This window comes from Cyprinodon tularosa, unplaced genomic scaffold (genome assembly GCF_016077235.1).
Source record: "Cyprinodon tularosa strain WSP-4 unplaced genomic scaffold, ASM1607723v1 ctg433, whole genome shotgun sequence".
NCBI lineage: Eukaryota > Metazoa > Chordata > Actinopteri > Cyprinodontiformes > Cyprinodontidae > Cyprinodon > Cyprinodon tularosa.
This window is the reverse complement of record NW_024039156.1, coordinates 1237926-1265901: the sequence shown is the minus strand read 5'-3', so window position 1 is coordinate 1265901 and position 27976 is coordinate 1237926. Positions and strand designations below refer to the sequence as shown.

Sequence of the window (27976 nt, the reverse complement as noted above, 5' to 3'; positions counted from 1 at the left end):
TTTCTTAGACTCAGGCAGAGGCTGAGGACTCAGCGACTGTGTGTGTTAGGTTTATTTAATGATGATTATAAAATAAATGTGTGTGTGCTTATGAAACATTGGAGCAAGGAGATGCTTCACCCTGCCTTGTGATTCAGTTAGTGGAGCATCCTGTCTTATGACCTGATCAGTTGTCCTGTCAGAACAATACTCTGTTTTGTAACCATGTGTTATGTTCTGTTAATAAAAGGCACTGCAGATGGAGGGGGGGCCGAGAGAAGGTAGTGTGTTGGGTTGCGTCTCTCCCCTCCTGCAGGAAGCTGTTGAAAGTCCCTTTCTGTGTGTATTCAGTCCTTCTTTTACGAACCTAACAGTGTGGACAATGATTCCTGCCTTGATGCGGCTGCTATAAGGTCTGTGGAGCCTGTAACCCCTGAAAAGGATGGATTACCGGCCGTATTGTGAGACCTTAACCAAAATCTGTGGTTACAGCGGTAATTAAACATACACTACACCTATTTCCTCACCAATATACAAGTCATTTCTATGGCTGTGATAAACATCAAGATCTTAAAAAGATTTTTTCAAAGAGATACGAGACTTTGTACTTTATATAAAGCTGGTCTACATAATGATATATTTGTTTGTATGTCAGAGGGTTATTTTTCCAGCCTTTGTTTATCTGCGGCCGTTTGAAAGAAAATGAGCCAATATGACATTTGGGTAAAAGCTTTGATTCAGCATTTACTTTTTATAATCAGAGTAGGAAAAGAAAAACATATCGTAATAAAAAACATTTCATGTTTCACCCAGCCATAGCCTTTTATTTTGGGTTAAACCCTGCATCAGGATTTCTCATTGGTTTTGCAAAAAAAACAAAATAAAATAAAAAAATACATACCTGTAAGGAGTATGATTTTTTTATTTAGATTTAACATCAAAGTATTTTTAAAGGATGTTTCCCCAAAGAAACGCACAACAATGACAAACGTAACCTGTTCACCAGCTGCTGGTTAAACTGAGAGACTCTGATTGACCTTCTGAATGTTCACAAGACATTATTTCTTTAATCCTGTATGTGTATTACGTCCTCATCAACCACAGGAATAAGGAGGCTTCTTTTCAACACCAGGAGAAACAAAACGCCTCTCTTGCTGTATTGTAGCCAAATGGATAAACACTGCATGAACATAAAGAAAACCACCTGTACACAATTTACTACAAGCTAACTGGAAGGAGGAGAAAATAAATACAAAAGAGTTGAAATTAAAAAGATGGATTTTTGGACACAAAATCTTTAGAGATGATTAACAAACTGAATTAGAACTTTTTAAAAGCACAGTCAGTCTAAAATGTGTCATTATTACACTCTATACACTAAGCTCTTCAGCCCTCATTCATTTCTCCATTGGCAGTCGGATATTAAATACCTGCGCGTTTTATAATTTAGGTGTGTGAATTCATTTACAGAATAAATCAGAACGATTGCATAATTCGGTCATTTGAAAGCTACCAACCAGACCAGCTGACTGATAAACGTGAGGCTTTCAGAAGTTGCTATAAAATATTGTAACACGTCGGCAGATGAAGGAAAAGATGACAGGAAAGCTGCCGTCAGAGTTTCTGTGGGTTTACAGTGTCTTGCAAAAAAAATAAATCAAAGCTCTGGAACTTTTTCACAATTTTTCACCAGAAAAATCAGTCTGCTTCGGCGCGATTGTACGAGGTAGTCCAACACTAAACGGTGCATCATTTGTTGGGTAAAGGAAAGGTAAACGTTAATGCTGCAGGAGAATAACCCTGAATATAAAGTCGGAGCTAAAATTGTGCTCAGAAAAGTTTTCCACCTGAACTGACTGAGTTTCAACTCCAGAATAGGCAGAAAATTCAGATTTTAAAGTTGAAAAGCTGGTATAGATCTCCAAAGCATTTACTCTATCCTTGATTCAACTCATGCTTCATTTTACTGATTTTTAATCAGCAAATAAAATAATAAACAAACAGAAATATCATTGCTTAAAGATAATGCACTACTTTGTGTTGGTCTATCACATAAAATCCAGTTGAAATAAAATGAAGTGACAAAATGTGGAAAAGATAAATGGGGAAATTTTGCAAGGCACTGTATATGGTGACTAGTTCCCATTCCTTAAATGCCCAGCAGGGGGCAGTCTCTCCCAAGCATTACAGAAAAGGCTCCCTTTTGACAGTCGCAGTTGTGTCTTCTTTGACTGTGCTTCATTAGAAGTCTTTCAATCTTCCCTCTTCTTCAGTTTCACATCAGAACAGCCTTGAGATTCTGGCATCGTTGGTCCAGAAATGATCCCTTTGTACCTGCTTGTCCCTCATCCCTGACATCAACGGATGGGAGACCTTCATGACTTCAGTGATAAAAACAGAAATGGACACAAGGGCAGGCAGTCATCATTTCTTATTGGCTATCCTTCTCTTCCTGGTGGCCAGCATGTCGTAGAAAGGATCCCTGCTGATGCTCGCCCTGTGAAAGGAAACAGGAAAACACAGATTAAAGACAGCATCCAAATGTTCACTATGAAGGTCATTTTGTCAGCGCGGTCAATGTGTTTGAGTCCGTCAGCAAATGTGCTTCCTGCTTGGTGTCTGCTCTGCATTTTGGTTGAAAGGGAGAAAATGCCACCCAGCAGCTTCTGTGAATCAACAACATGTCATTTTTACCCTCTTTAACCTGCAGAACCTTGAGTCACTTGTTGGTTTTAAAAGATATATTTAAATATTGATAGTTGTCTCATTAAACGTGGGAATAAATGTGAAACAAGTTACTTAAGGAGTTGGAAGGTTAAATACACTGTGGAAATATTCATAAATGTGTTTTATTAGAAAAAAGCAGCGGCAGCACAAAGAAAGATCTGATCTTTATTCCAGTTTTAAAATTATTTTAATATAACCTCAAATATGTGAAAGCACAGTACCGTTTCCACCAAGCCATAATGTCTTAAGAGATTAAATTAATTTGAAATGACGTCTGGAAGCATCAATCGTGAAGGATTGAATTCTAGGTGTCTCTAATGGTCTTTGTGGCACTCGAGGTTTCTTAGTTAGGCTGACCTTTAAGTCTTTACCAGTTTGTAGACTTTTGCTTTTTCACAGCTCAGTGGGACCATCTAAAAACGTTCAACTGGACTTTGATTCTTTTCTTTTCCAGCCATCCCATTGCAGCTTTGCTCCTTTGTTTAGCATCATCGCAAAGGATTATGGGTGTGTAACAGCAGCAGAGAAGCATGTCAGCACAGTGGTTGGTCTTTAATGGCATCCAAAGGGTAGAGGAATATATATAATATTGGTAAATATTGATTATTGGCTATAAGAGAAATATTAATACCAGATATTGATTTTGCAATAAGGAGAATTTGATCTGGGAAACACAATTTGAAAAAACAAAACTCATCTAGGTCTATCTGAAAAAAGATGAATTAAAAGAAATAGAATTTTAAAATATGAAATATGTAAAGTTATTTCGAAATGTATAAAAAAACTTACAAAAAAAGATCAGAGAAACAGCAAAGTTTCTTAAAACCTTTTATTTAGTTTTTTTTTTAAGATTCATTGCTGGATTGCATTTTTATTCATTTTCATTTATGAAAAATGTTCTTTGCAACAGTAAAAAGAACATTTGTTTTCAATGCTTTTGCAAAGATCAAAATCGCAAGGAGGAACATACTAAAAAGTCATAATATAAACCATATCCAAAAATATTGGCTCATCGAGTTAAATTATTGGGTCACTTCCGTTAACCTGACTCCGCCAGATGGATTTGCTCCGCATATCCATCTGGAAACCTTCCATTGAAGTAATTTTGGGAAGGGGCGAAAATACTGGTTAGCTGATTGGCCTATGTTGGTGATAGACGGGCCAAATAAACCAATCAGATCAACGAAGCATATGACGTACTAACAGAGCGACGACGAAAACACAACCACAAGCCAGGCTACTCTTGCCCAAACCAGTCGGGAGAAGAGCAAAAACATCTTTTCCTCTGAGAAAAGCCTCCAGAGCAGTGTTTTGCTCTTCTTTCAGTGAAGAAATACTCTGTAATTCTGATAAAACTTGCTCGATAGCCACGCTAACGCTAGTTTCATCGGCTGAAGCCGCCATGTTCGTTAGATTGAACTGTTGCGCTTCTCGTTGCGTCACACCTCAACCCACCTCAAAGCCAACGCTGATTGGACGTTCGTTTGGTGAACGGCTCCAAATTTTCTTCAACAGAGAGTCTCCAGACTGATTAGCGAGTGAAACCTTGAAAGCTCGCGAGATCAGGACGGTCTCACGAGGCTACACTTCCGTGGCCACAGGTGTATAAAATCAAGCCCCCAGGTTGTTGTTACAAACATTGGTGAAGGAGGGGGTCGCTGTCAGGTGCTCAGTGAGTTCCAGCATGGAACGCTGACAGGATGCCACCTGTGCAACCAATTCAGGCATGAAATTTCCTCACTACCAAATGTTACACAGTCAGCTGTAGGAGCTCCAGAAGGTCGACCCTTACCTGGACCACAGAACGGCCCCGACCTCTGATCAGGCTCCTACTGACAGGTCACACATTTAACCCTTTAAAGCCCGATCCAAGAATAAAACAAAACATAAAATAAATTTTTTTTGCTTTGAATTCCTTATTTGCCCTTTTAACAAAATATGTAAAAAGAAAAAACAGAATTACATTTTTGATATTAATAATTTATTACTATGCGATAAGTCAAGATTATTTTTTGTGTAGTCTTCTGCCCTGAGCAAAGTTTTTACCATTAAATTATGCAAAAGGTGTCAGACGCAAAACATTTCAGAAACCGTATGTATCAAATATGATACATTTGGCATTATAGGGTTAAAGTGACCAGCAAGATAAATGAACTGCTTTACAGAGTGACCATAAAGTATCTGGAGAAACCCATGGAGGAACATCTCAGCCATTCCTCAGCATGAGGGGGTTTGTGGCTCAAAGTCATAAAAAATTATTGGCTAATCTGACCTAATCAGGAAAAGTTACAACGAAGCAGATCAGAACAGCGGGCAGAATAATCCCCTCAGATCTGCTATTTGACACACAAGAAGTCTACCTGTGATGTGTTTGAAGACCAGCTGTTCCATAGCCAGTGCTGAAAATTAGTGTTGCACCGATACTGATACCAGTATCGGACGGGGCTCCGATACTGCCCTAAAATGGTGGTATCAGCGAGTACCAACAAATAGGGCACCGACACCATTTTGAGAGCCATAAGTTTATTCAACTATTGTCACCCACTCCTGGTAGGCAATAAAAAGTTCTACTGGATTCACTTTGTATTAGATTTTTTTCCTGCTTCACAAAGGTAGGCAGCAGCTTGACAAAGCCATGGTGGCAATTATTTTACATTATTATGGTACCGGTATCGGCCGATACTGCACAGCCTGGTATCGGGGCCAAACAATGGCATCGGCGCAACACTAGTGAAAATGTCGCCTGTGTAAGAGACCAACATCCACAGAAAGATAAAGATTTCTGAGAGCAGCTTTTGGCCTTTTGGTTATTTAATCATAAAACATGGATGAAAGATCACTTCACACCTCCACACCTCATGCTGCCTTCAGATACTCTCTCATTGAATGGGTTTCCATGGTGGAGCAGCTGCATCCAGGCAAAACTTCCATAAGTGCAAAGCAAAGCATCGGAGGCAGTGATGTAAACCACAGCGCCACTGGACTATAGAACAGATGCGTTCTCTGGAGTGACCAATCTGGAAATCTGATGGTTGAGTCTGCTGATTTTCAGGAGCTGGGCTTGGTCCTTTAATTCCAGAGAAAAGGAACTCTTTTGGAAATATATTAATTCAAGCTGGGTTTTTTTTTTACCTGATCTGCAATAAATCAAACTTGTAACATTCTGATAAAACACAGTAAAAAAATAAAACAAGGGCTACTTCTTTATAATGATTTGTTATTAAAATCTTGTTTTTTTTAAATTATAGAACGAGTCAATCAGGTCTATTTGCTGCATTTGTACCCTTTTCAACTAAAGTTATTCAGAGATTTTTGATTCATTTTACAAGCCACCTCTAATTTTCCCTCCTGGTTTTGGCCACTTGAGGCAAACAACCTTCAACTGTGGTTTAAGCGGCAGAATCCGCCTGCATTTGATGACTGGTGTTTGAGGAAGAAACATAACATCTAGATCAACTCTTATTGATACCGTTTGTCAATCATTAGAGTTCCCTCTTGGAAGTGTAAGCATCATTTTTAAGGAATATTACTCTTGTTTAATCTAATCTGTTCCACCCATAGAAAGTTCATTAATTGTGAAAAAAAAAGGGACTCCTCCTTGACATTGTCAGAGTCGTTCTGCAGCCAGAGACAGTGAGTACAAACAAACCAGGGTCGGTTCAGCTCAGATCAATGGCCTTTAAAGCCTGGCATACAATGGGCAATTTTTTTCAATCGTTGCACGCAGCTACAGCTCACACTGTACATTGTGAGTTCAAAGCTCACGATGCATTTTCAGCACGACACTCTGATGCGATCTATGAGCTCACACTGTACGTCTAAAAACCACGGCGGACTCAGCTCCGCAGTGAGTAACGCTACTCTGACTCGTCTATCTGGAAGCCAAACGAGTAAAAGAGGAATATGAAGCTCACTAGAGTGAAACGCGCTGCCTTGGAAATTTGTGGAATTTTGTGCTGAAAGCCCTTAAAAGAAAAGACGACGTATTTGGACAAAGACATGCCTGAGCAAATGTCTGACAGTTTTACAGAAATAACTCCATTTCACTCATTGCACCCCTGCCATGCTGCTGTGTTTACATCTTAGAGGAAGAAGAAAAAGAATCCTTGTTTGGCCACTGAGAGATTTGCCCACGACGGTCGACTGAATTTCAAACATGTTTGATTTAAGGCTGGTCGCTCCTCCTTACCCCCTATACACTATACGAGGCATGACACCATCGAAAAAATTCTCGCTCGACTGGAAAGTTGGCCCGAAAAGGGCAAAAAAAAAGATTTCACAGTGTAAGCCTGGTTTAAATGGTATAATTAGGGCAGAATTAGCCCTCTGAGGTGAGTGCTGATCTCTTTACTTCTTATTTTTGTTTCAAGATACAAAAGGCTCCAAATCGGCTCAATGAAAGAACATCTGCAGTTATGGAAGCTCTTAAAGATCATAATCATTAACTCAAGAGAAGCAAGTGAACCTTCTATGTCCTGATGTGTTTAAAATCTTACACCCTAAGGGCGTATAAATACATTTCTGCCTGACAAAAACACACAAAAGTAAATCACTTATAGCCTCACAGCTATTAGATTTAAGAAGAAACTTTTGGTACGTCTGTAAAGGTAAGATGTCATAGAATGGTTTTCTGGTGTCAGCACCATTGTAGCTTTGACCCTGCCTGAAATATTAGGGACAAAATACAAAATATTTTGCATTTTTTGAACCTCGCCAAAATTTTCTTTGAAATAAACATTGCAAAACACTACCAAAATATTATTTATAGCACAAAAAAGTAGTACAGACTTTCAAATCTAAATGTTGTGTAAAAATATACCAAATGTGGGCTCAATCAGATGAATCATATTTATTTTAGAATGGTATTAGTGAGAAATTTCTTAGGCGGAGAGGCCATTTTGGCACAGTTATCCAGATATGTCACCAAACTGTGGCAAATGTGTTTTTTACATCAATACTGGGGGTTTGTTAAAATTACGAGGTCACGTAGCAGCTGGACCCACCGGTGGGTCCGTAGGGTTCCAGGGGTTAATATACGACGAGCTGAAGCTCATGTTAAGCATAGATGTTCAGTGTAGAGTTAGTTTTTATTTGGTGAAAACACCTTCTTGTTTTGCTGCAAAGACCGACATGAGGGCGCAGTGAAACCCAAACAGTAAAACAAAGACAAAGTCTCCTCATTTATGAGCTTTTTAGTTGCCTTTTAAAATAAATCTGATAACAGCGGTAGTTTCATGTGACGTGTTAATCCATCTCCACATCAGCCCCTTTAGAACACTGACAGCGTCGCTTCACAGTCAGAAGATGGAAAGAAAACGCTGAATAATTAGCGGCTGACGTGTCGCAGCCTCCTCTCTATGGGTGAAAACAAAAGCCGTCTGCATAGAAGACAAAGCAGGTTGGGACGCTGTGTGTTAATGGATACAGTTGATGTGTGTAAGAATGTGCTGACTGCTGGGCAGCAGTCTGCCACCTCAGTCAATCCCAGCCTGGGACAGAACAGCTCTGTCCAGTCTGACGGTTATTATTCCCACAGTGACAAGGACGACCTCTACCATGATGCATGTCTGGATATCTGAGGGTCATCGGAAACATCTAAATGTTCCAAACACAGAAAACGAGCTTCTCTTTCTCTGAACATGAAGCAGCCTCCTCCCAACAAGATTTCAGGAACTCCTCTAAATGACGCCACCCCCATTTAACAGATGCACATCTGTCAGTACTAAGAGCCTCTATAAGCTCATTAGAGCATGATAGAAAGCAGTAATATCATTTTCTGCCCTAATATTGATTGAATACTGTATGGAGCAGAGAAGCTGACAGGAGGAGAGCCATTGGGGCTGATCAATAAAGCACTGTCCCATTCACAGAATCATCATAACTCTGCCTGAAAACAGAGCAGCTGCTGGAACCATTTTCTTGAAAAAATGTTTGCATCGCCTGAAATGTTTATGCATGTTGATAACATGACAGAAAAAGGCTGAGTTTAGATCTCACTCCAATTAAGGCCCCTTTCATTGCACCACAAGGTGGCGCTTCAAGCACTAAACAGGAAGTTGGGACAGCCCCGCCTTAAATCACAGCATCAGATTTTAAGACGTTATATGGAAGCTTTTTGCAGTTTTATGTAAATGGACCAAGAGAACTTGGTGCAAAGTTATAAAATAAAAAAGGAAAATAATACGTAAACAAAAGAGTAAAACCATAAAAAGTGTTGAGTGTTTGATTTCAACATGACAAAGATTTCTGATGTCTTTTTTTTTAGCAGTTAAAAAACATAAATCACCATATTTTTGTTGTGTTTTTCGATCAGGAAGACGTCTATTTATGTCTGGGTTTATTTATTTTCACACCAGTGGGTTGGATCTAAACATGATGACGTTTTGAAACGCACTGGTCAATCTCCAGGCCTGCAACCGACTGATTCCTTACTATTCTTTTATGCAGATAAGAACATTATTCATGTTTTTCTACTCCTATATAACAGTTGTTACTATCTATGTTTGGGTTATAGCTGTTTTATTGTTGTAATTATTGTCATTATTAAACTTACAGTGATGAAAATTACTGAAAGAATATTTGTTTAACTATTTCCATGTTTTTTGCATCTATCTATCTATCTATCTATCTATCTATCTATCTATCTATCTATCTATCTATCTATCTATCTATCTATCTATCTATCTATCTATCTATCTATCTATCTATCTATCTAACATATATTTATTGCTGTTAATTTACTGTTTGATCGATTAATCAATAGATATCTATATGTATTATATATAAATATTATATATTAATATATATAAATAGACGGAACAGTAAATGAACAGCAATTCTGGGATTAAATAGCTGTTTCCTGCTTTTTGCTCCTTTTAGACATTTCTTTTTTACTATATTCTGTTCATCTTTATTTCTTTTGTTGTATACATATGTATATGCATATACATTTTAATTTTCTAAATTGCTTTGTGTTTAAATAAGCATTTTTTTTAACGATCCCTCAATCAAATCAATCAAGAGAACATTGATGTGTTCAGACATTTCCTATCTAACTGGACTAAGTTGAAGCTACTTTTCAAACAGAACTAATTGGATTCCTTAACTTTGCAGAGCTGGTAGAGACATAGATCCCAAAAGGAAGTTATCTCAGCTCTAGTTATGCACTTTGTTGTGCAGCCATTCAATCACACACTGAAGGTGGTGAGCTACATCATGTCTTATCCCACATGCATAGAGTTTGAGAGCTACTTTAGTAAATGTTAGCTCTATTTAAAGTAGCCAAAGGAGGGTTATCACAGATCCCTCCTCCAAGCAGCTTTGCTGCTTTCAAACCAAACGCTCTTTGAGCAGCTTCTGCTGCTTCATCATTTATATTGCTTCATCTTTTGTGCTTGTCCATATGATGTCGCAGACACGTCTAGCGAATCAGCAAAGCGTGTCAGTAAATGCGGGTTGAGAGGAGCTGCCCTCGTTCCTTTGCCGGTATTTTGTACAATAGAGCATGAAATTTAAAGAGTGGCTTTATTTACTAAATTCAGCTGGTGAACACCGTCATTAAGAACCCTGCACAATGTCTGTATTCCTACCTTTTTCTTCTTTTTTAAAATAATTTTTTACCATTTTTATACATGGGGTTAGATACATTTTATTGAGTGGAATAAATTAAAAAAATGAAGCTAAACTAGATACTTCAGAGGTGTTCAGAATTTGACTACCTACTCCAAGCGCTGTGCGCTGATGAGGGTCGCTTCAAAAGCTATTTTCGTCTCACCAGAGCCCAGTTTGACAAGCTTGCGCCCTGCATCGGTGCCCGCATGTCCTACCAGGACACCACTGTCTCTGACTGAAGGCTGTGGCGCCTTGAGCAGCAAAAGTTCAGATTTTCCAATTCAAGCGTCAGCTGCTTGTGAAGCGTAACGTGCCACAAATACTCACTGTAACCGCTCGTAATGCTCTTCTCCAGCTACTAGAAATGCACCGCAGCACCTTTGCATGCATGTAAACCGGCTGCTCCTGCAGCTAAAAGCTCATTTGGTTTTAATGCAGCAAAGATTTATAGGCATTAATGCTCCCAGAAAGAATACACTCCTGTTTTTTTTTATTACGTTTAAATAATCTTTTATTTTAAACAAATTAACATAGATGTAGATTTCTAACAGTTGTTAAATCCCACTACTCAGCTACTTACTCTTTAATCTCAGTGAGCACATTTTAATATCTGCACTATGCACATTGTAAATTTGCCCTTACTTTCTAATTTGATTCTTGTTTTTATCTTTACATGCTTCCATAAGCTTTTAACTTTGCTGCTGGTAAACCTGAATGTCTCCACTGTGGAACAATAAGGGTTAGTTCTGTTGCATCTTAAATATCTGGTACACAGCAAAAAATGGAAATCTAAATGAGCCATTTTTGCTTAAATTAAGTGCATTTTTCTTGATTTGAGGAGGTAAATGACATATAGCCAATAGAACAAGACAATTTACATTTAAAATAAGAAAAAACAATTGCCTTGTCTTATTTCAAGAGCATATTATCTAATTATCTTATTTTAGGAGTAAAAATACTCATTCCATTGGCAAAGTATCTTATTTATCTGCTAAAATTAAGGGTAAATACACTCAATTTAACTTTTTTTTTTTTTACTTATTTCTAGATGTTTTTCGCAGTGTAATCTGTGGTGGACATTTAAGAAAATGCATATTAGGGGGTTTGGATGCTTTGCAAGGCACTGGGAGTTATAAATAATACTGAAACTCTGCAGAATGCACTAAGACACTTTTTCTGAAGGTCTGTTTGGGTTTTTTTTCTGTTTACCTTTTAAATCAGAAGGAAGTGACCTTCTCCAAAAGAGCAGGATTACCTCTAAGTGTTATCAACGTGGAAGTGTGAGAAGTGGATTCACATTTAGCCAGCAGCCTGTGTGTGTGTGTGTGTGGTGGTTGGGGGTTATACATTTTTTGATGACACTCCTGTCTGTGTGAGTGTTGGTTTCTCACAGTGTGAAGGTCAGACATGTGAAAGTCTCATGTGGGAGCAGCCCGGCGCTGGCTAAGAGCCCTCAGAGTGTAAATGGATCCACAACAATGGGCCTCGTCTTACTTGATGGACTTGATCCATTCCTCCTTCTCCTCCTGGGTGGGGGCCGATATCCTGTACACTACGTGGTTACCCTCCACAACGCGCCCGTCTGCCTCCGTCTTGCAGGCCTTGATGACCTGCCCTTTGTGGCTGGGGTTGTAGAGCTCAAAGCAGTTCTAGGAAGCAACGATAAGCGGCAATCAGCATTTCACGGAAACAAACAGGAGAAATATGTTTTTATTTAGGCAACAGGAAATGTGCAAACTGAAATGACGGAGAGGATCTCCTTACAGGTTTTCTTGGCTCATCCACCTCTCTGATGCTGAGGTTCTCTAGGGGGATGATTCCACGAGGCTCTTTATCCTTAGGAAACACACAAACCATCCGGGAAGCATCAACATGTTGCTCATTTTGTGAATTAATTTTCCTACATTTAAGATCATTACCAGGACAACATCCATTCATAAAGAAGCACATAAGAAACTTTGCTCAAAGTTTACATCGTCACACAGCATCAAATTCATTTTATCTTGCAGTAGCACACTGGGGGGAAAAAACCCTAAATATCCATGCTATGCTAGTAAGGGAAAGATGTTTATCCTCAAACATCAAGTTATAGTGAAGAAAACTACTACTTGTCTGAACTTGCTCATATCTATGGTCAGATCTGCATTCAGCATGCCAGGAACAAAATCCTTCCTTTGCTTTTATCACAAACATAAACATGAGGAGTTTGATTTTATGCTACCAGTACAGCTGGCTCTGGTCAGATGATGATCAGCTCTTACTCATCATAACTGATGACTGAATATAAAAGTTTTGTAGTATGATGCACAAAGAATGAGCAGGATATAACATTTGCTATGGTTCAGTGTTGTGATGTACAATAGAGGCAGATAATATAGCACAACACAATGTGCATTTTAAATAAATCTTCCAGTTGAGTTGTATGGAGAATATTGTCCATTTCTTATATTATGGTGGAGGAGGTGGGATGCTATGGGCCTGTTTCCCTAGAAAACTCATGAACTCTGATATTTTGGGACATTGTTAATAAAATTCATATCATTTTGTGTTTCAGTGCAATACTAATCTATTGTCCAAATCACAGTTTTTACTTTTGTCAAATCTTTTTTCACTATCATTTCAGTCTTTAGACCTAAATCCTATAGTGAACCCATGTAGTGATTAAATCAGAAGAAAGGATATACCCTGGATCATATACGTACACCATAAAAGCAGATTTGGTTAGAGTATATTTCCTTAAATTCATCATATTATATGTTAAAAATATTATTAGCATTGCAAAAGTATTTCTGAAAATAGGTCTAAGTATCATCAGTATAATGCTTTATCTTGTGATTCTCATCAAGCTTTGTTGTTATTTATTTGTACATATTTTTTGTAATTTTATTTGATAGAAATGTCACCAGGACCAATGCTAGGACCTGTAGCGCTAGCTCCATCCAGTAAAAGCAGCAATAAGTCATTTAAAACGTTTCAGGTTGACCTGAAATAAAAGGAAGAAAATATACAGGTAGAATTATGTTTTATAGTGAGTTACAGACAAGTCTCTGTCTATTTAAACAGTTATTCATTATCTCCCAATGTTATTTCCATTTCATGTTAGCCTCTGCTAATGGTTTTAGCTCCAGCTAATATAGTAAACAGTAGTTTACTGCGTTTGTTTTTCTCATGTATGACGGTTTATTAAGACTTTGAGGCAGCGACGCAGTGGAGCATCGTCACAAATTCCACCAGTCAAATGTAGTACGATAAAAAACTGCACAGCTAATGTTAGCCTTCCTGTTTTACTCTGTAGGCTTCGGTCCAGTAAGGCCTAACTGCACATCAACCCAGCATGCATTGCAAGGGTGAAAAAAATGGTGACCTCCATGGGGGAAAAACATAAGAATACACTATTTTTAAATATAATGCAGTTTTTAATGTAGCCCAAACTGCAATTTTTAATTTAACAGGAAAATAACAATATATTTAGCCCAACATGTTCAACTAGTCATAGTTTTTCTACTGTTTCTTTTAACCTGTAATAATTCCAAATAATTGTGGGGTTTTTTTGTTAGTATAAGATTGTCCAGATTCAACCAGAAAGAGGCATGTAGGTGTTTGTTGCACAACATGCCAGCACCATATTACATAAATAGAGTTCAAATCACATTAAAAAAATTTAATGCAAAATGAACTCATCTGAAGTGTAGGGAAGAGGATTAGGGCCACTGGAAAAAAAAAAAAAGTTAACTGATTTTTTAATTTTATTTCAGTTTATTATGGGAACATTTTTTTATTTTTATTTATTTTTTTATTTTCAGAATTCAGTCAGAATTCTGAGAAAAAAGTCAGAATTCTGAGATTAAAGTCAGAATTCTGAGATTAAAATCAAAATTCATATTAAACTGAAATAAAATGTAATAATCAGTTAACGTTTTTTTTTAGTTTTTTTCAGTCGCCCTTCCGTCGAAGTGTTCTTCTTCTCTTATTGTTCCTTTATACTTTGAGCTAAGGAGTATCTGAGTGAACAAAAAAATGTTAACTGAAAACATGCTGAAGGTTTACATTCTTCCTAGCCACATAGGGGAAATAACCCCCGGGGGAGAGTTAACCTTTTGCTCCATGTTCATCCGCTGTTGCTTACTTGTCTTTTTTGTTTTTACAACTGTTGCAGAGTGATTCTGTTTATGTTTTACGCCATTTCTCTAAAAGGAAAATAATAAAGTAATACTAATACTGATCTACAGAGTAGCAGAGCTGTGTACACATGGAGAAAGGCAGCAGGAGTAGAAAACATGTCCTGGACAAAAGCTCCCAGCAGGTTTGGTGTGATCCTCAGAACCTATACAGGCTCTAGTGTATTCCAGGTGGTGGGGTTTTAAGGGGGGGGTTACATCCTTGCAGTGCCAGATGTGTTGCTGTGGATTTTGCAGATGTTTTAAATTATGCCTCATGTTAATTGGAAGAGTGTGGCTCATTTGGTTCCAAAGAGAAACATCTGTTTAATAGTAAACCCGGAGGCCAAAGACTTGTGCCAATTTCTTTACATCTGTGACTAAGAAATTAGATTTGCTTTATTTGCTTCTCAAACTTTGTCCAGTCTTTGGTCAAGTTTGAGTTTGAAAACTTTAGCATAACTCACTGAAGCAATGATCATGCAGATGTTGAGCAAAGACATGGTTCTTAATCTGACCTAACTTATCATTCTTTTTATCTTTACAATGTTTGTATTTCCTGTTTGCCTTTCTGTTTAGCTATTTTAATATTATATTGATGCCATTCAGAAGCAAAGTCCTTTACAGCTAACTTTATATTAGAGGCACTCATTATGCCCTGCGGAAAATTAAATCAGAGGAACAAATCACTGCATAAACCTTCAGTTAATTAAATCATATTGGAGATTTTACCATTGCTACTTTTATAATGGTGAATGTTGAGTTATTTATTCCTAATGTGACTACAAGTGCCTTACTTTTAACACTTTTTTTTTACACATTTCTTGATTTCAGACATATGAATCAATTTAACTATTTTAAGATAAAAGCCTGGAAACAATAAAGAAGCATTTTAAAAATGCTGCTCTTTAACTGCTGATGAGTGTTTTGTGGTACTTACTGTCGTGTACTCAAAGTAATAGAGGCAGTTGTCAGTCAGGATAAACCATCTTCTCTTCCACGTTTTGACTCTGCCGCCTATCAGTGAGAAACAAACAGTATTTAAGCAAGTTTTCCCACATAAAACCGACAGTAAACCCCAGTTTTATGAGCCACATCTGGTGGTATCCAAGGCTCTAACCCCTCCCCCTGATCCCTAGGGGGAAGTAAGGAGAGTTTGGGAGGTTAAAGTCATTGGAACATTGTTTTAACTTGAAGAAAAGGCATCCAGGAACCAGCCCACATGGCAGCTGCAGCATCAGGGTCCACTGCAGCTCAGACTAGGCACGGTCAACATGTTTATGGGTTCCACTTGACCAGAAAACCAATAAACCAGGACATTTTTTAAACAAAAGTTTAGGTGATACAAATCTGACTCAGACCTTCTTTATTTGCTCTATCGGAGACAAAATCTCTACCTGCCTCCATCTCACAGGTTTTTCGAATTTTCAGTTTCTAACCTCATCTGAGCACCACCTATTCCATCAATACATGATCTGCAATTTGTTCACCATAAGGACATCTTTGCTGAATCAGCAGAAAAACAGCCGTTAATGATGCAATCACTAATCAGACAGACTATTCAGAGGTCTACGTCCACGTTTAGGTTTAAGTCTGCTGCAGTTGACCCACAATCCTTTGTTCAGCACAGCCAATCTGCTTCAACCATATGTTTGAAGTTATCCTCAAAAACTGACATTTATGATGGGAGGATTTACAGGCTGCTAGTGCAGATTTCAAAGGATTACTTGCTAAATTACTTTTGAGACCTCATGTGCTAAATAAAAAAAGCACTTTATAATACTTAACCAGTTCTCTTTGTTTTTACTTTAGTTTGCATTTAATACCCAGATAGAATGGAGAATTCCTTCTGCTTGTTATTTCAAATTGCATCTTCAGTTAAGTTTTGATTCCTATCTTAATATATCTGTTTTAATCTATTTTTTTGTACAGTGGATGACAGCTATTATTATTCATTTTATGGGACATTCAATGTATCTGCCTCTGAATCTATTTGTGGAGATTTCTATGAGGTGGCACAACAGATGGCAGTGTGAGCGGCCATCTGAGCCTGGTTCTGCTGGAAGTTTCTTCCTGTTAAAAGGGAGTTTTTCCTCTCCACTGTCGCTACAAGCATGTTTAGTGTGATGGATTGTATTTGACTCAATGAGTCGATGCAATCAGCTGGTTTTCCTTAGATAGAAAACTTTGAATCAATCTGACTGGATGATCTGGTTGAACTGTAAAGTGCCTTGAGATGACATGATGTGAATTGGCGCTATAGAAATAAACTGAATTGAATTGAATAAGACACATATTGTACCGTATTTCCATTATTCCCACCCAGATCGAAATTCAAACCCTTACATTTTTCCTTTTGCTCCATAATTCTCAGGTGATAAAATGACAGAAAGGTTAAACACAAAGTAAACATGGGCCTCCTAATGACCTCCTGACAGGCAGTGTTGCTAAGCTTGAAGCTAACCTATATTACAAGTAAATACATCTGCTTGTTTTCTGTGCAAACATTTAAAACGTTGGAAGTCATGCCATTCTGTTACTGCAACAGCCGAGGCAAACACAAGCACCTGCCCAGAGGTAAAACAGGTTAATAACCCGTTCACCAATAGTTGTTTTCAGTGTTTTGGTTATAATATAATATCTATTTTAAAGGGTACATTATATCTGCAGCCAAGGTGTTCAGAAGTTCTGCAGAATTGATGGAATTGATGGATACCAGAGTACCTAACAACCTAATTATTACTGATACAAGTGATAGTGACTGTTAGGGAATGTTACCTAAAAGTTATAGTTATTAACTGAGTTACTGCACAATCAAAGTAACTAGTTAATAGTCAAAGAATTTATGCTAACTGTTTTTATGATCTAGAGTTATGAAAAATAATGAAAGTGTTTATGTTTTCAGAACTTTAAATACATCTGGAGGTTCAGCTATGAAATAGATGTTTGATTATAATTACACATTAATTACACATCTGCAAACGTTCAGTACTAATCTGCACCATTCTGGTGTGTTTGATGGGACATGTGAGCGGCAACATATTCATGTAGATGGGATTGTTTCTGGTTCATAAAAAAAGAGCAATAAAGCAAATTAGATGTTTTAGAGCTTTATGTTTTTGCACCTCGAGAAGCTTCAACTGATTATATGTAGTTTATAGTTCTGTCTGTTTTAGAAATGTTACTTTAACCTTTGTTTACAGCAAAAGTTAAATCCTTAAAGGCATAATAGTCTTGGTGCTATTAGTTTTTACCACATTCAGTGGAAGAAATTGTGCTATAATGAATGTTAATATATTGTTTAAGGCAATTATATTTATAGAGCACATGATTTTCAATTAAAATGCTATTAATTGTGATTAATGAATTAATTACGCTCTGTGATTAACTCAGTTAAACATTTTATTGGAGGTGCACCACTTTATTTGGCATCCAGGTTTGATGATGGCAGGTTCAGGCGCAGGAGCAGCCTCAGTGGTAACAGCAGAGTGCTGTGGGAGCACAGACACAGAAAGCTGACACTCCAGGAGAGTGCCTTCATTAAGACATCAACAATCATGTTCCCTCATTACACTCAGCTGGGGTGGCTCTGATGGAGAGTGGAGTTACAGGGGAATGCATTAATGAGGGGAAAAAAGTGTTCTGGTGAAGAGCAGAGGGGTCAAAACAGGAAGAGAGAGGATATCATGGCAAAGCAGGGAGCGGTTTGCAGGGCAGTAACACAGGAAGGAGGACTGAAAGAGGCAAGGAGGTTTTCATTTCAATGCATGAGCAGCTGCACAGCAGTATGTGTTCATTCCCACAGCACAAAGTCAAGCTTCCGCTGAAGCTCAAACAGGGCTATGGTTTCTACCTGCAAAGAGCAGCGTGAACGGAGCCGGACATGGAGTTACTTTGATAGCAAAGCTAACAGTGTTAACAAGAAAATAACTAAATGTGTCGTAGTTATCCTAAAAGGACTTATTCTTAGGCTGTACTTAGCTAATTCTAAGATTAACTGAAGATACTGTGAACCAACTGATAAACTCTTCATTCAAAGCAACACATTGTTTATATAAAAATACTGAAAATAATGCATAAAGCAGTGAACAAAAGTCTTCCTTCTGGTATTCAGAAATTATTTAAGTTAAGAGAGAATAAATATAATTTGCGAGGTTTGTTTATATTTAAATGTGCAAAAGAGAGGAGCCAGATAAAGTCTAGATGTGTTTCAGTTATTGGTGTGAAAATGTGGAATGAATTGAATGATGATTTAAAGTTATGTCCTTTCTTGGTGAATTTCAAAATGTAGATTTGAATATTTATATACGCAGTAAAGAACCTGTAGGTTGTAAAGGTTGTAAATATAAAACAGGGTAGGCAATAATAAGCTTTGCTTCAGCCTATTCCTTTTTTTTGGTAAATTGTTGGTTTTGATATTGTTGTTTTGTTGTTTAATGTTGGATTATTTGCTAAAAAATAAAGTGAAAATGAAGTGAAATTTGTACAAAAATTGTAAAAAAAAAACAAAAACACAAAAAGAAGATATACCTGCATGTCAATAACTTCTGAAACATCTTCTGATAATTATATATTATCAACAAAGACTCAGAAGTGTCCCTCTGGTGTAAAGTATTCTCATGTATTGTGAAGTTTTGCTCTTAAACCCAGATGGCCTCAGTCTATCAGTAGGAGTTTGATTTTTGAGCCTCAAAGAGAAAAATGGGTTTTAAGATCAGGTAAGTTTGATGACCAGTTGAGCGCAGTGATTTCATGGTAATTAAAGCAGCTGCTGGTATCTTTGGCAGTTTGTGGAGGAGCAAACTGGTCTAACTAAAATGAAATCAGTACATCTACAAAGTGTATCATCAGAGAGAAACATGAAGAGCTCTAAATTTCATCAGTAAACAACTGCTTTAACAGTAGACCAACGGCCAGTGATGCCAACTTAATGCAGTTGTCATTAGACGCCCCCCTCCCGCCGGCGTGTTAATGGAGACTCTGGTAACTCCCTATCTCTCACTGTCAGAGATGGCAAAAGTACTCACTTTCCGTACTTGAGTAAAAGTACAGATACTTGTGTTGAAAAATACTCTGGTAAAAGTGGAAGTACTGATTAAACTTCTTTACTCAAGTAAAAGTAACAAAGTACAGGCTTGTAAATTTACTTAAAGTATAAAAGTAAAAGTAGAAACCACTTTTTTCATGCCGTTGCCTACATTTTAAATGGATGTCTGCCAATAGGACTAGATCTCCGTTGTGTTCATTTTCAATCATCTCGTCGTCCATGCTACTATGCTAACGCCACCGCCACCAAGCTGCAATGATTTGCCGCCAATGAATACCGCCAAATCTGTTGATTCATCTTGTAGTGGTGCGTCAAATGCAACGTAGATTCCCATCCAATTAGATTGAATTTGGTATTGATGATGTGAAAAATAATAACGGTAACTCCATTGAAATGATTCAAAACTAAAGTAACGAGCCAATTACTTCCATCTGCGCAATATCTCCAAGGTAAGGAAAATCCTCTCTCACGATGATTTGGAGAGAATCATCCATGCCTTCGTTTCTGCAAGACTGGATTACTGTAACAGCCTGTTTACCTGTCTGAGCAAGAAGGAGCTTGGTCGCCTACAAATTGTCCAGAACTCTGCTGCTCCTGATCTGTACAAATAGGACAGCGGATGTTAATCCTCTCCTGAAGTCCCTACATTGGCTTCCTGTTGCTTCCAGGATAAAGTTTAAAATCCTGGTCCTAACCTTCAAGGCCCTTCATGGACAGGCGCCTGGCTACATGACAGGTCTGATCCAGCCGTATACGTCGGTCCGTAGCCTAAGGTCTTCAGGTCAAAACCTGCTTATGGTTCCTCGGACCCGTTTTAAAACCCGAGGAGACCGGTCCTTTAAAGCGGTGGCACCCCGTCTCTGGAATGAACTCCCCCTGTCCCTGCACTCCCTGGACTCGATGGATATCTTTAAAAAGCAGCTAAAAACACACCTGTTTTCACTAGCCTTCCAAAGCACATAGCGTATTGTTTTTTTCACTTATTTATTTTAGCTTTTATTGCATTTTATCTGTTTTTACTTGTGTTGTTTTTATGATATCATGTGAAGCACTTTGTGACTTCGTCTGTGAAAAGTGCTATACAAATGAAGTTTACTTACTTACTTTTTTAAAATGTAAGGAGTAGAAAGTACAGATATTTGTGTAAAAATGTAAGGAGTAGAAGTAAAAAGTCGCCATAAAAATAAGTAGTAAAGTAAAGTAAAAATATCAGAAAAATCTACTTGAGTACAGTAACGAAGTATTTGTACTTCGTTACTTCCCATCTCTGCTCACTGCCCGCTGTCATTGTGCAGAACAGGCCTCCTGCACTGCAGCAGAGAGAGTAAACCTTTCCACTTCAAATCAACAGACAAATTGACAGTATAAAAATAAAAAATACAAATTGGAGGGATTCAGAATCTATTGCAGCTGGATGACATGAGGTGTGCAAATTAAATGACTGACATCCTCTAGCGCCTTCTAGGACAGCCAGTAGCGATTTTCCTTGCTGTTGAGTTGGCAAAACTGCCAACACCTGTAGACGTCATTGATTACCTTTGTTACTAGGGTTGTCAAAAGTATCGATACTGGAAAGTTGTATCCGGATACAATACTCGTTTTTAGTATCGATACAGTGCTATCACCAGTGGCACCTAAACAGTCATTCATATAAAGTGCAGAATAGTAGAAAATGCACTTCCAGAACACTGTGTGATTGAATAATTCTACGCACTTTTCAGTTTCAGAGTTTTTTTTGTAACAGGTGCAGCTGCTGAAATATATTTTTGTTTCTTAACCGGTCTGGCTAGTGTCATTGTTATGTGTGCAAAGCATAGCCAAGGAGGGAACACATCATTTTAATTTAATAAGTTTTTTATGAAGCTTGCTTAATATTGTGCACAGCATACAACCTCAAAACATTGTTTATTGTATTTATGTATCTATTTATTGTATTTTGTTTATTAATGAAAAATTTCTGTTGAATTTTGGAGTTTTTGTTTTTATCCTTGTGGTATTGAAAATGGTATCGAGTATCGAATATTTTACTTAGTTTAGTATCGTGACAACCCTATTTGTTACAGAGGAAAGTTCCCACCAGAACTAAATCAATGTGGACTCTCTGCTTCTCCACTCTTTCTCCAGACTTTTGGAACTCAGTTTGATACAACATGAGAGAACTTTAAGCCTCTGAGCTGCTGGCTTGTACTTAGTGCCTCCTTTGCCCAAATAAGTGGCAGTCTGGATTTCTTTTTGAGGTGGATCTGGAACCATGGACTGTTCTCTCAGGGTTGCATCTACTAAACCTTCCTGTTTTGCTGAAGCTCTTTAAACAGCCTAGTTCTATAGATATAGAGAACTTGTTGAGGCTTTTTTCTTCTTGTTGGCTTCACTGTCAATTCTGCTGTGTTCCAATGACTGTGTCGGCCATAACATCTGTGGTTTAAAATTCCTTTCCAAAGGTTCAGATTTACAGTAATATTAAAATGTTCTAAAATAAAAAGATTAGAATGTTAAATATCAGAGAAGCAAAATTAATATTAGACATTTTAATATATTATAACTCGTTGATATTCACCCTTGCTTATAAATTTGTATAATAACATCCAAGCCAAACTTCCCCCATTTAATTTGAGACCTTTACATTTTCAGCTTAATTTTATTTATATTATTTAAGTCTCCACCCCTACGTTCATGGTCGGTGCCTCAGTCAGACCTGCTGCTCCCTTAAAACTTCTGTTCTTTGGCTTTTAACACAGCTTGAGACTCTATATTTGTATTTGTTTTATTGTTTTTTGTTTGGTTTTATTTGTTTGAATTAATTGATTGTATTATATTTGTTTTATTACTCTAAATTTTTATGTTGTTTTCTACTATTTTAACTTTACCTCACATGTACAACACTTTGCGGCAGCTGTGGTTATTTTAAAGGGCTTTTTAAATAAAGTTGAGATAAAAGAAAAAAAAGGTACTGATGTTATTCTTCTGTGCATGTAGGAAAATCCCAGTTCATCATGCAGCCTCCTCAGAGATACAAGAAGAATGTAGACAATCCTCACACAGATCAAAGACCTCAAACCTGCATGAGATAACCCATCACCTCACGGCACTAATGAACCTTTTTGTCCCCTCACAGCTCTGATTTGGAGCGCACATTTGGGGCCCCAGCGTGGGGAGATACGACGGCCGTCGCTGGCACATAGCATTCTGGGATTTACATTTAAGGACAGAGAAGGTCGGAGTGTTACTAACCTCCTAATGCAAAGATTTAAGAGGGAACAGCCCTCAAAGGACAGAGTGGAAGAACAAAAGAGGGAAATAAATGCTGAGGGATTTCTTAAAGGCAGAAGGATGAACAGAAGCTACGAGCTTAGATTGAGATAAAACAAAGGGGCGATTAAGAATGTAGGATTTGTTGATGTACGCAACAAATCCTTGAGCAGCAATCATGAAGATGAACAAATTTAAGAACAATCTGGCCATGCACATCACATTTAAATATTTATCCTAAATAGAGTAGAGCTGAGGCCATAAAACAGACACTGCTTCATCTTTGTAGAGACCAACAGAGATAGCTACGCTTTGCAACAGCTTTGCTTTCAGATCAATGTTCATCTTCAAATCAAACACGCCCAGATAAAGTCACCATAACATGACAGATGAAGCATCATTCAAATCAGTAAGTGACCAACATAAATCCTTTGGAAGTTTATTGTGTTCAGACTTAGACTTTGACTTTTATTGTCATTTTGTAAACACAGACTGCACACAAAATGACATTTTGTTTAGACACCTTTAAGAATATTTCCATTTCTCAAAGCGCAGCAGTGATCAAATGTAAATATCATGGGAGAAAAAGAAAACATGGTGCAAAAAACACCAAATATGGAAGTTCAGAGCATCAAATATATATATGGTGCAAATTTTTTTTTTCTGTTTATTAAAATTGTGCCAAAGATGATTGAAGTTTCAAACACTGAACTATAAATACCCAACTGAAAATTCTGAATCTGTACTCCTGTAATCTGAAATGTCCAAACTTGTTAAGGTCCCTCCACTTCCTGTCAGCAACGACGGCTGATTTCAGATGGAAGTGATGACCGTCCTCTGACAGGAAACTAATGTAATCGACCGGGAAAATGGAAGACATTATACAATTCTTCTGTTTTCTTCTGATTAGCATAAACATGCATTTCAATCAGCCTTTCCTCACAGGAACTGTCATTCATTTGGGTTTGCCTTTTACTTCATTTCTATAATCTAGCCTTGTCTTGTAGCTCATTTTGAAAATCTTCTCACCTGCATGTTTGTGCTTTTGTTAGGCAGAAAACATCTATAATTTATTATGATTTAAAGACGTTTGGGTATTTTTTTTTTTGACAAATGACTTGAAGTAGAAATGTCAAAGACGTTTCCTCTCGTGTTACTTGCAGTATCCATTCAGTGCGGTGAGGCTGTGGCAGACAGGTACTTTAAAAAGGAAAGAAAAAAAAATATTCCACTTTTAACATTCCATCATGACAAAAAGTTAGAGCTGCAACTAACGATTAATTGATTAATAATTGGATAGCCGAAGGTTCCTTAAAGAAGACTTTTTACTAAATTAAGCCAGATGAAACTAAAACTTTTAAACTTGAGAAGTTTGGATAGAGCACATTGACAGACGAAAATGGTTTTTTTTTTTTTTTTTAAATTCCAAATGTTTACATATTTCTTTACATCTCTTGGTATAATTACTGCTTTAAGTGGGTTGCTCTGTCAGCTAAAGGCATGTTTTAGAGTCTCTATTCTCCAGTTAACATTTATCCATCCATCTATTTTCCATCATGCTTATTAGGGGTGTAAATAATAATCGTTCTGTATCGATGCATCGATACGTCCGCAAGATAATCGAATCATGTTTTTTTTCCCCTCCGGTCTATTTTTATCCATTTGCTCCTGGGCGTAATTCTCCTCCCGCGCTGCGGTGGCGCTAAACCTATTTTGCCCTCCTACCTCGCTTCCTGGTTATACTCTTACAGCAGTGTGTTGCAGTGAGCTTGATGCAGAGATTTTTGATTTATGCTCAGTATTGCAGCGTGGTCTGAGCTACACGCTGTGGGTCTAGATACGGCCGAGGCGGTGAGGAAGTGGGGGCGAGTTTAGTCCGACGACGGAGGGACATGAGGACCAAAAAGAGAGATCCAGGTGGATAAAAGGGTCCCAGCGTTCTCGCGCACCTCGCTCTTCTAGCAAGTCAAACTTCACGAGTTGTTTTCCGCAATTTCGGTCATAAAAACAAAACAAGCCGGCCTCCTGTCTGCGGCGCTGTCTGCGGTCAGCTACAATTTGGGAGAGGAGCAGCGGAGCGTCTGTGGAGGGGCGGGGACGTCAGGATCTGAGGTATTGCATTGCACTCATTGCACTGATTATGTGAAGTAATTTTTTATGCAAAGCCTTTCAGAATCTATAAAGCAGGGTTATTAATATTTTTCAGTGAATTAGGTTTTAATAGGAATAGGTGGAGTACAACCATTCTACTTCTGTTATTTGCTGTTGTTTCTAAAAAAAAATGCATAATGATATTACAGCTTTCTTTGATTTATTTCAAATATGAAACATTGTCTAGCCTGTAAGGTGTTTAAAAAAAACAAAAAACAAAAAAAACAAACCAATTAATCGAATCGAATCGTATCGTGGTGTATTCTTGAGTATCGAAAATAATCGAATCATTGGGTCAGGAAATTGATACTGAATCGAATCGCCATGATGGGTGTGATTTACACCCCTAATGCTTATCAGTGCTGATGCCTATCTCCAGCTGTCTATGCTCAATGCAGAAAAAACCTGGGCCGAAAATCGAACTCGGAACCTTTTTGCTGCAAGGCAGCAGTGCTACCCACTGTGCTACTGAGCAGCCCAGGTAACAATTAATCACACTTAATCCGATTAGTTGTTTCAGCCCTACAACAAGTACAGCCAAACAGTATAAAATCTTTATTAAATGTTCAGAATGATTCATCATCAATAAAAACTGTGTCCTATTGGGCAGCATTCATATACAACAGGTTCCCAAACTCTGGAGGTGGTAACATCATGACCTGGGCCTTTTCAGCTGCTCTCGTTAATCAGTGTTAGATCAAACAAAGGAGTTAAATTAATGGAGAAAGAATTACGTTCACCACCTATTTGACAGAGCAAAAACAGAGCTGGTGAATCCAGCATGTAAATGTGATATAATAAGGTCTTTAGCGCACTATCACGCTGCAGTATGTCACACCATGTAAAAATGAGCAGCACAGCCACGGATGCCTTCGGACATTTTTGCCCAGAATCCATCAGCATCCAAGATGGCCTCTAAAAATCCAGCATCAACACAAACAAAAATATGCAAACAGAGCATCTAAACAGGAAATGGAAAACCTTTACTGACTGAAAGTAATTCTGCTGCTCTGCTGACAGAACCCAGCCAGATCCAGGTTCTGTTAATCCACTTACCCAGCTTTAACAGCCAGCCCTCTCTGTCCGGGTTGAAGAATGTGTGTGTCAAGTCATTCCCGTCGTCCTCTGGGATTTTAAAGGGCTCATTTTTGATGCTGTCGTAAAGATTCTGCAGACAAGCAGGGAAGCTTTCAGTGAAACTGGCGAACAATGAAGGATGTGGCTCATTTGTGCTGAGCACGAGTGACAGAGGCGTAACAGATGATACATCATCAAACACAGACAAACCCTCACCCTGAGAAGCTCCTCTGGCAGATCCCCTCCTTCATTGATGCCCCTGTTCATGGAGATGAAGCGCTCCACGGGGGGCTTGTCTCTGACGTTTGGGTTGTGTAGACTGGTGTTCAGCATGATGATGGCGAATGACAATACATAGCAGGTATCTGAAACAGGAAGGCAGAGAATATGTCAAAACCGCCTCCTTCCGTTAGATTCATGTCTTTATATCAACAGTTAGGGAACAGAAAAACTGTATTTCTTAACTTTTATCAATCAAACATTACCTGAACTTGATCATTTTCATTAGTTATGACCAGGTGGTTATTTGGCACAACTTTCTCCCTCGTCGTTATAAAATAACAACCCTGAGGCAAACGGCCACGGTGGATAAAGACCCAAGTTACACTAGTTAAATTTCCCTGGAGTCCCTGGACCAAACAAACGTTCAAGATCCCTGCTTTATAAACATCTGTTTCTGTTCAAATGATCACAAATGTACAAGTTAGCCAATCTCCATTGGGACTTTAACTAGGGATGCACGATATTGGGATTTTGGCCGATATCCGATATGCCGATATTTTAAAACTCATGTAGCCGATAACCGATATCGATACCGATGTTAAAGCTGGACAAAAATAAGTAGTCATTGAAAATAGCAGTTTTGTTATCCATTTCTGACACTTTGAAAAATAATATAGTCAAATATATTTTCATATGCTGATATCAAATTGATTTTTAAAAACGCGGTATCGATCTATTTTACTTTATAAATCTCGTGAAATTTCATCGTTCTGTTACAAACTCTCGTGATATTTTGAAAATTCTTGTGAGATTTTGTTAGTAAAATAGATCGATACTGCGTCAATATATCAACATATAAAATTTGGCAAAATTTCGTGAATTTTCGGGGGATTTCGTAGCATAACAATATTTTATTAGTAAAAGAGATTGATATGGTGTTTTTAAATGGCAATATATCAGCATATGAAGATATTATGATATTTTAATCTATCAATATTTTTTCCCTCATCTTTAGAAGTTTTTAAGTCTGTAAAAACGAAGTTTTGGAGGAAGACTTTAGAAACTCAGAAGCTGATCAAATATGGGGTTAAATATCGGTGGGGTGGCCGATGTCCGATATTCAGTTTTAAGGCCGATACCGATAGGGGGCCGATTATATCGTGCATCCCTAACTTTAACTGATCCTATGCACTTCAATCTATAAATCTGTTAATGTATTTTGTTTTTCCAAACCTCTACATTCTGAACTCCTTTAGTCAAAGACTTAGTCACCCAGTCTGTAAGAATGAGCGCTACCGCAGGTCATTCATTCCTGCTGCCACCAGACTCTATAATAATGCACTATAAACACAATAACTCCTGTAAAAACCACTGTGCAGCTATATTATAGTTTTTTTATTATTGACTGTGCAATATTCTGTGCAATATGCTGACTGTGCAACATATGTGAATATAATAGTCATACCACTACCTCACCGTTGTTCCTTACCTACTAAACTTTAACGTAAAAGTAAATCCACCTGTATATAAGGCATCTGGATTTTACATATTTTTATTTGTTATTTTTATTTTGTTTTTCATTCTGTGCGATACATGTACACTTGCACCTTAATCCTATTTATCTTGATATATTGTATATATATTGCTTATTCTTAATGCACCTTTTTCCTCCTTGTTTGCACCTTCTGTAACTTTTATGCCAATATGTGACGAGTGAATTTCTCCGCTGTGAGATCAATAAAGCTCATCTAATCTA

General features: G+C 37.8%; 1 protein-coding gene across 1 annotated transcript in view; it reads right to left on the bottom strand.

Moving 5' to 3' along the window:
* Nucleotides 1-883: 883 nt before the first annotated feature.
* Nucleotides 884-27976, bottom strand: part of LOC119792875 (cytohesin-3-like) — a 71106-nt gene continuing 44013 nt past the window's right edge. Inside the window, exons 8-13 of the mRNA XM_038299711.1 lie at nt 26215-26363; nt 25978-26089; nt 15415-15491; nt 12082-12153; nt 11812-11966; nt 884-2476 (exon numbers count right to left, since the gene is read on the bottom strand). Of these exons, the coding sequence (XP_038155639.1) occupies nt 2404-2476; nt 11812-11966; nt 12082-12153; nt 15415-15491; nt 25978-26089; nt 26215-26363 (638 nt within the window). The 3' untranslated portion in view covers nt 884-2403. The remainder of the gene's footprint in view (nt 2477-11811; nt 11967-12081; nt 12154-15414; nt 15492-25977; nt 26090-26214; nt 26364-27976) is intronic.